This window comes from Oncorhynchus masou, chromosome 13 (assembly GCF_036934945.1).
Source record: "Oncorhynchus masou masou isolate Uvic2021 chromosome 13, UVic_Omas_1.1, whole genome shotgun sequence".
Lineage (NCBI taxonomy): Eukaryota > Metazoa > Chordata > Actinopteri > Salmoniformes > Salmonidae > Oncorhynchus > Oncorhynchus masou.
The window spans coordinates 82838853-82852260 of record NC_088224.1 but is presented as its reverse complement, the minus strand read 5'-3'; the positions used below and the strand labels follow the sequence as shown (position 1 = coordinate 82852260).

The window sequence follows — 13408 nt, the reverse complement described above, 5'->3', positions numbered from 1 at the left end:
TGGCTCTCTAAGGTCAGGGCGTGACAGATATGCCATTTCCAGTTTGCACAAAGCCCAGTGTAGTTCCTTGTGAGCCGTCGCTGGTTCGGCTTGGGGGAAAATAACCAAAGAAATTTTTCTCGGCAGCTAATGTGGTCGACATTTGATGGTGATGTATTCCAGATTGGGAAAACAAAAGGAATTACATCCCATTATGGCACTGCTGCAACAATAAAGAGTATTCAGGAATCGTTATAACAAGACACCTTATAAATCGAATCCTTAGTAGAAACAAAATCAAAGTGGACACCCTGCCTGTGTTTTGTTTTTTTAGGCCAGGACAAATGCAACCACTCTCAAATTCATAGACAGAACTATGGATGCAAGGAATGACCATCCATGATATAACATTTTTTATTGTCACCATGTTTTAAGGCTATTCAGTGTTTGCTTACATTTAAATTGTTTACAAATATTGGAGTAAAACAAGCTTATATTTAGGTTGTGCTGGTGGTATGACAGTTCAACTAAACTCATGACGCATGTATAAGTTATATTGTTGAAGAAACAATGGCCAAATATCAGGGTTGTTCAAATCTGACCCTACGAGGTCCGGCGCCTGATTCCTTTCTGTTCGACCTGATAAAAATCAAATTGTATTTGTCACATGTGCCGAATACAACAGGTGTAGACCAGTGAAATGATTACTTACGAGCCCCTAACCAACAATGCAGTTTCAAAAAAATACAGATAACAATAAAAGATTAAAGTAACAAGTAATTAAAGAGCAGCAGTAAAATAGCAATAGCGACACTGAATACAGGGGGTACCGATGCAGAGTCAATGTGTGAGGGTATCTGTTAGTTGAAGTAGTATGTACATGTAGGTAGCGTTATTAAAGTGACTATGCATAGACAAAACAGAGAGTAGCAGTGGTGTAACGAGGGGGTGAGAGGGAGGTTGGGAAACACTGCAAATAGTCTGGGTAGCCATTTGACTAGATGTTCAGGAGTCTTATGGCTTGGGGGTAGAAGCTGTTTAGAAGCCTCGGCACTCGGGTACTGCCTGCCATGCGGTAGCAGAGTGAACAGTCTTTGACCAGGGTGGCTGGAGTCTTTGACCATTTTAGGGCCTTCTTCTGACACCGCCTGATATAGAGGTCCTGGATGGCAGGAAGCTTGGCCCCAGTGATGTACTGGGCCGTCCGTACGACCCTCTATAGTGCCTTGCGGTCGTAGGCCGAGCAGTTGCCATACCAGGCAGTGATGCAACCAGTCAGGATGCTCTCAATGGTGCATCTGATCATTAATATCCCAGGTTTAAATCAGTCCTTGTTTAGATGGGAAGAATAAAAAAGCAATGGAACTACCTTCAAGGTCCAGATTTGAATTTGAAGGTTATATATAATTAATTTATGAGTCTGAAAATGCTCTTTCAAAATAAACATTTATTAAGCAATTCAATGCTAAATATCAATATATTAGATACAAATATTAGATACATGTTTTATAAACAATATTAAATCATTAAGCATCTGTACAACATAATATATTGTATGAAACTATTTGTAGTTACATAGCTAAATCATTAAGATACAGCAGAGACTCTCTTTCTGTGGACCAGATCATTTTTTGAATCTTTTCATCAAGATCTGTTTTATGTATTTTGTCTTGAAACAGTATATCAGTAGATTGATCATAGGAGGGAGCAGGCTATACAACATGATAATAACAATATGTAAATCAGTGCTGAATCTAATGTCGGTTTTACTGGAGAGATACATACAAATTCTAGGTAGAATATAGAGGGCAATGATGATCAGCTGGCCACTGCAGATAGAAAGGGTTTTGAGGCAGCCTTTGGTGCTGGCAATCTTAAGAACTGCAACAATAATGTAGTCAAGGGTCTAGATCAGATCATATTTATAAGATAATACTGCAATAATCTAATAGTGGTCCATTACTACATGTGCTCTATGCTAACACTTGACATTTCAATAAAATTGCAATTAACAGTAGATAACATTTAATACGGTTCGAATGGGCTAAAATGTCAAATCAAATCAATTTTGACTGACATTTAAATGAGTTGTCAACAGACATCAAACTAATATAAATCAGGCGTGCCAAATCATTCCTTGGAGGCCTCAGCGTCTACTGGTTTTTGTTATTTCCTGACAATTTGTGTGCAATTAAGACCTAGAGTATCAGGTGAGGGGAGTTCCTAACTAACCAATGACCAATTAAGACCTAGAGTATCAGGTGAGGGGAGTTCCTAACTAACCAATGACCAATTAAGACCGAGAGTATCAGGTGAGGGGAGTTCCTTACTAACCAGTGGCCAATTAAGTCCTAGAGTATCAGGTGAGGAGAGTTCCTAACTAACCAGTGACTCCCGTGATCAGTAAAAGACATGAGTGAAAACCTGCAGCCACATTGCCTTCCATGGAATGAGTGTGACACCTGTGATCTAAATCAACCAAACTTTGACACTCGTGTTGATTCACAGTTGAAACCTGACTGGTTAAGTTGAGATAAAAATCACAAATGACTTTTAACCAATTCAATCAAAACTCAAAACATTGATTCAACATGATTACATTGATGGTGATGTAACATGGAAACATTATTGACTAAACCTTGTTTTTTTGGATCAACCAAGAAACAAGAAATGGCTTTGGTAACCCTAACCATTACATATTCGGACTAATTTCAGATCTCTTGAAAATATATTTCAGGCGCCCTCGAATCTCCTTGGTTTTGAGACAATAAACAAGTGGGTTCACAAGAGAGGGGCCCAGAGTAGAGCCAATGATTAGGCCATTTCTGTGAGAGAGCGTGAGAACCAAACCAACCCTAGTGACCAAAATTAACAACACCTTTGGGATAAAGAAGCAAGCCACCACTATCATGTGGGAGACACAGGTGTTAAATGTTTTCCTCCTGTCTTTGGATGAAGACATTTGTATCACTACATAAACTATCTTCATGTATGAGAAGAATATCAAGGCTAAATTAACCCATAATATGGTGGTCGCCACAGTAGAAGCTACACTGAAATAATATGTAGGATTCACACATGCTGCTCTTACTAAGGCTGCATATTCACAAAAGCTGTATGGGAGTTTATTTGAGCCACAAAAGGGCAAATTGTTCACCAAGCCAGTCCACAAACTGGCAAACATGCAGCCTAGTGCCCAAGTCGCTATTATAAGTAAACATACATTTGTATTAGTTAAGATAATCTGATATCGAAGAGGATATGAAATTGCAATAAGGCGATCATAAGCCATCAGAGCAATAGCGAAGGGTTCCATAGTGCTTCCTAAATGAAATAAGAAGCACTGTATCATGCAGGGTGCATAGGGGACTCTTCTCTCCTCACCAAGGAGAACGTTAAGCATTGTAACACTAATGCCGCTGGTGTAGACTATGTCTACCACTGCCAGCGAGCAAATAAAAAAGTACATGGGGGTATGCAGAGGCTTGTTGAATGCTATGACACAAATGTTAGTGATGCTTCCGATCAGAATGAGAAAGAGGATGAACAAAATGGCTGCTCCCACCAGCTTTGGGTGTTGTACTTCATCCAATCCTGTGATGAGGAATTCTGTTACCGTATGTGTTGTTCTGTTGTTTGGCTCCATGTTCCTATAAAATACTTTACAACAAAAAAAGAGGCAGAATATTGTAAATTGATCTACAGTGATTTGCAGAATATCTAATGGAGAGTGTGCAAGACAATTCTTCAATGTAGGCCAACATCACCAACTCCCAGCACTTTCTTGAATATAGCAGCCATGTACCACTATCAGTACAGAATGACTCTGTGGTCACTGATACCGTTCAGTTTGTATTTACTGCTACGTGATGGAATATCTGTGAAAATAATTGCATAAAAACAGTCTGCATTGTCAAACTGGTGCATTGTTTGTAACAGAAAATATATAATGTGAATCATCTAGAAAACATACTGTTGGTTACAAGGTCCAGTTATGTTAATGGATTGTTAAGTTCAATACTTACCAGGCCAGCCTTGTGCGCCAGGTTTCACACACAGCTGGTAGTTGACACTCTGAACCGACTGGCATTGGATGTCTCTGAATTTATCCCCTTTCTGAACCACCTTCTCTCAGCCACTTGAGGAATCCCACGTCATGATTCTCATTAGACACACACAAACACACACATGCACACCTTTCTTTGGGCACTATTGGTTAGAGCCTGTAAGTAAGCATTTCACTGTAAGCTCTACGCCTGTTGTATTCGGCGCATGTGACAAATAAACTATGATTTGATTCGACAGCTTCATACCGATTTGTATCCAAAAACCGGTGTAGAATCTGCACACTTGAACATGCTTAAATGCTGCTTAGCTCAAAGGTCCATAAGACACATAAAGACGGACATGTTTTGAGTTGTCCTTTAACTGTAATTGGTTGAATTGGGCCCTAAGTCCTTTCATGAGTGAATTGTAATCATAGAGCACCAAATCCCTCATGAGACAACCCAATCTCTCTCATAAATCATGCATTGATGACAATGGTGAATTCCATGCACAGATCTCAAGGTAGGACCTTGTCCTGTGAGGACATCCTTCCCCCCTGCTCTTTATTCAGTCACAACCAAAAATATAGGCACCCTTGATATAGATGAGCAAAAAAGACTATAATATAAATCATAGAAATACTGAGCTATACTGTATGCACATTTTGTAATTACAATTTTAATACTAATAAAATTGCTCAGAGTAATACAAAAAATCTAAAAGATAGGTATCAGAATTCGTATTAACATAATCTAACAAAAATGTTTTTATTGAGTTGCAATTCATATAAGGAAATCCGTCAATTGAAATAAATGCATTAGGCCCTAATCTATGGATTTCACATGACTGGGAATAAAGATATGCCTCTGTCACAGATACCTTAAAGAAAATAGGGGCGTGAATTGGAAAACCAGTCAGTGTCTGGTGTGACCACCATTTGCCTAATGCTGCGCGACACATCGCATGTAGTTGATCAGGCTGTTGATTGAAGCCTGTGGAATGTTGTCCTACTCCCCTTCAAAGGCTGTGTGAAGTTGCTAGGGACACACTGTCATGCATGTTGGTCCAGATCATCACAAACATGCCCAATGAGTGACAACAGGTGAGTATGGAGGACATGGAGGAACTGGGACATTTTCAGCAACCCATGAATTGGAAGGAACTGACAGTTTGTGCAGAAATTCTTTGATTGTACATACACACAGTTTCTTTAGCTGTCCAGGTGGCTGGTCTGCAGATCCTCGTGACATGGGGCAGTGCATCATCAAAAGGAAACGTGATGGCGGCGGATGAATTGCACGACAATGTGCCTCAAGATCCCGTCACGGTATCGCTGTGCATTCAAATTGCCGTCAATAAAATGCAATTGTGTTTGTGTCTGTAGCTTATGCCTGCCCATACCATAACCCCACCGCCAACATGGGGCACTCCGTTCACAACGTTGTCATTAGCAAACTGCTCACTCACATGACTCCACACGTGCTGTCTGCCATCTGCCAGTTGTACAGATGAAACTGAGAATCATCCATGAAAAGCACCCTTCTGCAGCATGCCGGTGACCATTGAAAGTGAGCATTTGCCCACTGAAGTTGGTTACAATGCCGAACTGCAGTCAGGTCAAGACCCTGGTGAGGACTACGAGCATGCAGATGAGCTTTCCTGAGATGGTTTCTGGCAGTTTGTGCAGAAATGATTCAGCTGTCCAGGAGGCTGGTCTCAGAAGATCATGCAGGTGAAGAAGCTGGACGTGGATGTCCTGGGCTGGCCAGTTTACACGTGGTCTGTGGTTGTGAGGCCGGTTGGAGGTACTGACAAATTCTCTAAAACGACAGTGGAAGCGGATTATAATAGAGAAATTTACATTAAATTCTCCGGCAACAGCTCTGGTGGACATTCCTGCAGTAATTGCACACTCCCTCAAAACTTTAGACATCTGTGGCATTGAATTGCATGACAAAACTGCACATTTTAGAGGGGAGAAATGCTCACTAACAGGGATGTAAACCAATTTGAACACAACATTGGCGAGAAACAGGTGTTTTTTTGCGTGTGAAACATTTCTGGGAAGTTTAATTTCAGCTCATTAAACATGGGACCGACATTTTACATGTTGCGTTTATATTTTTGTTCAGTGCAGAAGGTAGAGGAGTGAACAAGCCGTGGATTGGGTGGCTGGGGTCCTTGATGATCTTCTTGGCCTTACTGTGAGACTGGGTGCTTTAGGTGTCCAGGAGGGCAGTTAGTGTGCCCCTGATGATGCTTTGGGCTGACCACACCTGCAATTGCGGGTTGTGAAGTTGCAGTACTAGGCCTTGATACAGCCCAACAGAATGCTCTCGATGGTGCATCTATAGAAGTTTGTGATGTTCTTAGCGGTCAACCCACATTTCTTCAGCCTCCTGAGGTTGATGAGGCACTGTTGGCACATCAATGTGGATGGGGGCATTTTCTCTCTACTGTCTCCTGTATTCCACAATCACCTCTAGAGTTTTGTTGACATTGAGCGAGATGTAATGTTCCTGTCACTATTCCGCCAGGGCACTCACCTCCTCCCTATAGGCTGTCTCGGCAATGTTGGTGTCAGGCCTACCACTGTTGTGTTTTCAGCAAATTTAATGATTGAGTTGGAGACATGCGTGGACAAGCATTCAAGGATGAACAGGGAGTACAGGCGGGGGCTTAACACACACCCCTGTGGGGCCCCCGTGTTGAGGGTCAGCATGGCGGAGGTGTTGCAGCCTACATTCACCACCTGGGGCACCATGGCTTTGAAGGCTGAGCTGTAGTCTATGAACAGCATTCTTACATAGGTATTCCTCTTGTCCAGGTGGGATAGGGCAGTGTGCAGTGCAATGGCCATTGCGACGTCTGTGGATCTGTTGGGGCAGTATGCAAATTGTTGTGAGTCTAGGGTGTCGGGGAAGGTGCAGGTGATATGATCCTTAACTAGCCTCTCAAAGCATTTCATGATGTCAGAAGTGAATTCTACCAGGCAATAGTAGTTTAGATCACTTACCTTCGCTATCTTTGGTACAGGAACAGTGGTGGCATCTTGAAGCAAGTGTGGACCACAGACTGGGACAGGGGGAGATTGAGTAGGTTCATAAACCCTCCAGCCAGACTTTGCCAGAGGTCAGACGTCAAAGCTAACCTGTCTGTACCTGTCTATGTTCCCAGTCACCTTACCGTGGTAAAATAGAGTGGTTTTCAATTTGTTTTTGTGTGAATCCTGCCATCTTTCCATGGGTAGGAGCAGGATGGTGGTGTGATCTGATTTGCTCGAAGGGAGGGTGGGGCAGGGCCTTGTAGCCGACCCGGAAGGGAGAGTAACAAAGGTCAAGCAGGTTCTCTCCACGTGTAGCACAGGAAATGTGTTTGGTAGAATCTTGAGAGCATTATCCTCAGATTTCCTTTATTAAAGTCCCCAGCATCAATAAATGCCGTATTAGGATATGCCATTTCCAGTTTGCACAAAGCCCAGTGTAGTTCCTTGTGAGCCGTCGCTGGTTCGGCTTGGGGGGAAAATAACCAAAGACATTTTTCTCGGCAGCTAATGTGGTCAACATTTGATGGTGATGTATTCCAGATTGGGAAAACAAAAGGAATTACAGCCCATTATGGCACTGCTGCAACAATAAAGAGTATTCAGGAATCCTTATAACAAGACTCCTTGTAGTGGCTTCCTTTCATAGCCACTGCCCAAGCCTGAAGCGGGGTTGTTTGGTACGCATACAGTCCACACTCAAGGTTTCCAAATGGCCAAACATTCAATGACATCCAGGGATATGGTGCAACAAAAATGTTTATTCTTCTTATATCTAACAAATAAATGATTCTCCAATCAACTTAAAGCATAGAATACTTGATATGGAAAATACATATTATAACCTGTCTGTATGTATGTATGTATGTATGTATGTATGTATGTATGTATGTATGTATGTATGTATGTATGTATGTATGTATGTAGGTATGTAGGTATGTAGGTATGTATGTATGTATGTATGTATGTATGTATGTATGTATGTATGTATGTATGTATGTATGTATGTATGTATGGTCAAAAAACTATACCGCACCCGCATCTAGCAAGGACTCCACCTCCCGAAGGCCCAACTTCCTGCCTTTATCCTAACACACTTACCACAATACAATGAATAGGCAAGAGGGGGGGCCAAAAACTGAGTTACACTAACAACACTAACAACAAATTAATATATCTCAATCAGGTAAATATAAATCATAAAGGTACGCACCTAATATTTCATCATTTACATTCATATTTAATATATTTACACAAATATACATGGAGCTCCATATGTTCGGTCTTTTATACAAATATGTCCAAATCAGCTCTAACACACCTTATAAATCGAATCCTTAGTAGAAACAAAATCAAAGTGGACACCCTGCCTGTGTTTTGTTTTTTAGGCCAGAAGAAATGCAACCACTCTCAAATTCATAGACAGAACTATGGATGCAAGGAATGACCATCCATGATATAACATTTTTTATTGTCACCATGTATTAAGGCTATTCAGTGTTTGCTTACATTTAAATTATTTACAAATATTGGAGTAAAACAAGCTTATATTTAGGTTGTGCTGGTGGTATGACAGTTCAACTAAACTCATGACGCATGTATAAGTTATATTGTTGAAGAAACAATGGCCAAATATCAGGGTTGTTCAAATCTGACCCTACGAGGTCCGGCGCCTGATTCCTTTCTGTTCGACCTGATAAAAATCTAATTGTATTTGTCACATGTGCCGAATACAACAGGTGTAGACCAGTGAAATGATTACTTACGAGCCCCTAACCAACAATGCAGTTTCAAAAAAATACAGATAACAATAAAAGATTAAAGTAACAAGTAATTAAAGAGCAGCAGTAAAATAACAGTAGCAAGACTGTATACAGGGTGTACCGATACAGAGTCAATGTGCTTGGGCATCGGTTTAGTTGAGATATTATGTACATGTAGGTAGAGTTATTAAAGTAACTATGCAATAGATGACAACAGAGAGTTGCAGTGGTGTAAAGAGGAGTTGAGAGGGAGGGGGGGGACACTGCAAATAGTCTGGGTAGCCATTTGACTAGATGTTCAGGAGTCTTATGGCTTGGGGGTAGAAACTGTTTAGAAGCTTCTTGGACCTAGACTTGGCGCTCCGATACTGCTTGCCGTGTGGTAGCAGAGAGAACAGTCTATGACCAGGGTGGCTGGAGTCTTTGACTATTCTTAGGGCCTTCATCTGAAACCGCCTGGTATAGAGGTCCTGTATGGGAGGAAGCTTGGCCCCAGTGATGTACTGGGCCGTTCGTACTAATGTCTGTAGTGCCTTGCGGTCGGAGGCCGAGCAGTTGCCATACCAGGCAGTGATGCAACCAGTCAGATGCTTTCGATGGTGCAGCTGATCATTAATTTCCCAGGTTTAAATCAGTCCTTGTTTTGATGGAAAGAATAAAAAAACAATGGAACTGACTTCAAGGTCCAGATTTGAATTTGAGGGGTATATATCATTCATTTATGGGTCCAAAAATGCACTTTCAAATTAAACATTTATTAAGCAGTACCAGTTCCAATAAAAATACATGAGATAAAAATGGATAATAAATACATTTTGTTTTGATACATTTAAACAACAATATTAAATCATATATTAAATATTAAATCATTAAGCATCTGTACAACATAATGTATTGTATGAAACTATTTGTAGTTACATAGCTAAATCATTAAGATACAGCAGAGACTCTCTTTCTGTGGACCAGTTCATCTTTTGAATCTTTTCATCAAGATCTGTGTTATATCTTTTGTCTTGAAACATTATATCAGTAGATTGTTCATAGGAGGGAGCAAGCTATACGACATGATAATAACAATATGTAAATCAGTGCTGAATCTAATGTCGGTATTACTGGAGAGATACATACAAATTCTAGGTAGAATATAGAGGGCAATGATGATCAGCTGGCCACTGCAGATAGAAAGGGTTTTGAGGCAGCCTTTGCGCTGGCAATCTTAAGAACTGCAACAATAATGTAGTAAAGGGTCTCGATCAGATCATATTTATAAGATAATACTGCAATAATCTAATAGTGGTCCATTACTACATATGCTCTACGCTAACACTTGACATTTCAATAAAATTGCAATTAACAGTAGATAACATTTAATACGGTTCGAATGGGATAAAATGTCAAATCAAATCAATTTTGACTGACATTTAAATGAGTTGTCAAAAAACATCAAACTAATATAAATCAGGCGTGTCAAATCATTCCTTGGAGGCCTCAGCGTCTACTGGTTTTTGTTATTTCCTGACAATTTGTGTGCAATTAAGACCTAGAGTTTCAAGTGAGGGGAGTTCCTAACTAACCAATGACCAATTAAGACCTAGAGTATCAGGTGAGGGGAGTTCCTAACTAACCAGTGACCAATTAAGACCTAGAGTATCAGGTGAGGGGAGTTCCTAACTAACCAGTGACCAATTAAGACCTATAGTATCAGGTGAGGGGAGTTCCTTACTAACCAGTGACCAATTAAGACCTAGAGTATCAGGTGAGGGGAGTTCCTTACTAACCAGTGGCCAATTAAGACCTAGAGTATCAGGTGAGGGGAGTTCCTTACTAACCAGTGACCTCCCGTGATCAGTAAAAGACAGGAGTGAAAACCTGTAGACACATTGCCTTCCATGGAATGAGTTTGACACCTGTGATCTAAATCAACCAAACCTTGACACTCTTGTTGATTCAGAGTTGAAACCTGACTGGTTAACTTGAGATACAAGCCACTGATGAGTTTTCGTAAATTCATTCAAAACTCAACATTGATTCAACATGATTACAATGATGATGAAATAAAATGGAAACAATATTGACTAAACCTTGTTTTTTTGGATCAACCAAGAAACAAGAAATGGCTTTGGTAACCCTAACCATTACATATTCGGACTAATTTCAGATCTCTTGAAAATATATTTCAGGCGCCCTCGAATCTCCTTGGTTTTGAGACAATACACAAGTGGGTTCACAAGAGAGGGGCCCAGAGTAGAGCCAATGATTAGGCCATTTCTGTGAGAGAGCGTGAGAACCAAACCAACCCTAGTGACCAACATTAACAACACCTTGGGGATAAAGAAGCAAGCCACCACTATCATGTGGGAGACACAGGTGTTAAATGTTTTCATCCTGTCTTTGGATGAAGACATTTGTATCACTACATAAACTATCTTCATGTATGAGAAGAATATCAAGGCTAAATTAACCCATAATATAGCAGTCCCCACAGCAGATATTGCGTTGAAATAATATGCAGGATTCACACATGCTGCTCTTACTAAGGCTGCATATTCACAAAAGCTGTATTGGAGTTTATTTGAGCCACAAAAGGGCAGATTGTTCACCAAGCCAGTAAACAAACTGGCAAACATGCAGCCTAGTGCCCAAGTCGCTATTATAAGTAAACATACATTTTTATTAGTTAAGATAGTCTGATATCGAAGAGGATATGAAATTGCAACAAGGCGATCATAAGCCATCAGAGCAATAGCGAAGGGTTCCATAGTGCTTCCTAAAGTAAATAAGAAGCACTGTATCATGCAGGGTGCATAGGGGACTCTTCTCTCCTCACCAAGGAGAACGTTAAGCATTGTAACACTAATGCCGCTGGTGTAGACTATGTCTACCACTGCCAGCGAGCAAATAAAAAAGTACATGGGGGTATGCAGAGGCTTGTTGAATGCTATGACACAAATGTTAGTGATGCTTCCGATCAGAATGAGAAAGAGGATGAACAAAATGGCTGCTCCCACCAGCTTTGGGTGTTGTACTTCATCCAATCCTGTGATGAGGAATTCTGTTACCGTATGTTTTGTTCTGTTGTTTGGCTCCATGTTCCTGTAAAATACTTTACAACAAAAAAAGAGGCAGAATATTGTAAATTGATCTACAGTGATTTGCAGAATATCTAATGGAGAGTGTGCCAGACAATTCTTCAATGTAGGCCAACATCACCAACTCCCAGCACTTTCTTGAATATAGCAGCCATGTACCACTATCAGTACAGAATGACTCTGTGGTCACTGATACCGTTCAGTTTGTATTTACTGCTACGTGATGGAATATCTGTGAAAATAATTGCATAAAAACAGTCTGCATTGTCAAACTGGTGCATTGTTTGTAACAGAAAATATATAATGTGAATCATCTAGAAAACATACTGTTGGTTACAAGGTCCAGTTATGTTAATGGATGGTAAGTTCAATACTTACCAGGCCAGCCTTGTGCGCCAGGTTTCACACACAGCTGGTAGTTGACACTCTGAACCGACTGGCATTGGATGTCTCTGAATTTATCCCCTTTCTGAACCACCTTCTCTCAGCCACTTGAGGAATCCCACGTCATGATTCTCATTAGACAGCTACATACTGATTTGTTTTCCCAAAAACTGCACACTAGAACATGCATACATGCTGATTGGCTCATAGGTCTATAAGGCACATAAACACGGACATATTTTGAGTTTTTATTTTTCGGTAATTTGTTGAATTGAGCCCTAAGTCCTTTCATGAGTGAACTGTAATCATAGAGCACCACATCCCTCATGAGACAACCCAATCTCTCTCATAAATCATGCATTGATGACAATGGTGAATTCCATGCACAGATCTCAAGGTAGGACCTTGTCCTGTGAGGACATCCTTCCCCCCTGCTCTTTATTCAGTCACAACCAAAAATATAGGCACCCTTGATATAGATGAGCAAAAAAGACTGTAAAATAAATCATAGAAATACTGAGCTATACTGTATGCACATTTTGCAAATACATTTTTTATACTAATGTAATTGCTCAGAGAAAAAGATTTTCTTTCATAAGTAATACAAAAAAACAAAAAGATAGATTATATTCATAAGAATTTATACAACTAACAAAATGATATCAAAATGTTATTTGTCGCGCCTTGGTCTTAGTATTTTGTGTTTTAGTTAATTAGTTGGTCAGGCCAGGGTGTGACATGGGTTTATGTTATTGTATTTCGTATTGGGGTTTTTGTAGTTATTGGGATTGCGGCTGAGTAGGGGTGTTGCATAGGTTTGGCTGCCTGAGGTGGTTCTCAATCAGAGTCAGGTGATTCTCGTTGTCTCTGATTGGGAACCGTATTTAGGTAGCCTGGGTTTCACTTTGTATTTCGTGGGTGATTGTTCCTGTCTCTGTGTTAGTGTTCACCAGACAGGCTGTATAGGTTTTTTCACGTTCCGTTTGTTGTTTTTGTATTTATAAGTTATTTCATGTATCGTCATTTGTTTCATTAAAAACATGAGTAACCAAAATGCTGCATTTCGGTCCGACTCTCTTTCGACAAATGAAGAACGCAGTTAC

General features: G+C 40.4%; 1 protein-coding gene across 1 annotated transcript; it reads right to left on the bottom strand.

Moving 5' to 3' along the window:
• Positions 1 to 11008: 11008 nt before the first annotated feature.
• LOC135553452 (olfactory receptor 13C3-like) lies at positions 11009 to 11921 on the bottom strand. The gene is made up of 3 exons (XM_064985564.1): positions 11660 to 11921; positions 11143 to 11371; positions 11009 to 11027 (listed from the first exon to the last, which is right to left on the bottom strand). Exons 1-3 carry the CDS (start codon positions 11919 to 11921, stop codon positions 11009 to 11011), a joined length of 510 nt encoding a protein of 169 aa, XP_064841636.1.
• Between the last annotated feature and the right edge of the window lie 1487 nt (positions 11922 to 13408).

Excerpts from the sequence above, each read along its gene's own strand:
- LOC135553452 (XM_064985564.1), bottom strand. The coding sequence starts at position 11,921 with ATGGAGCCAAACAACAGAACAAAACATACGGTAACAGAATTCCTCATC. Across the intron at positions 11,372-11,659 it reads AATGCTTAACGTTCTCCTTG|CCTTAGTAAGAGCAGCATGT; the intron begins GTGAGGAGAGAA and ends GTGAATATGCAG.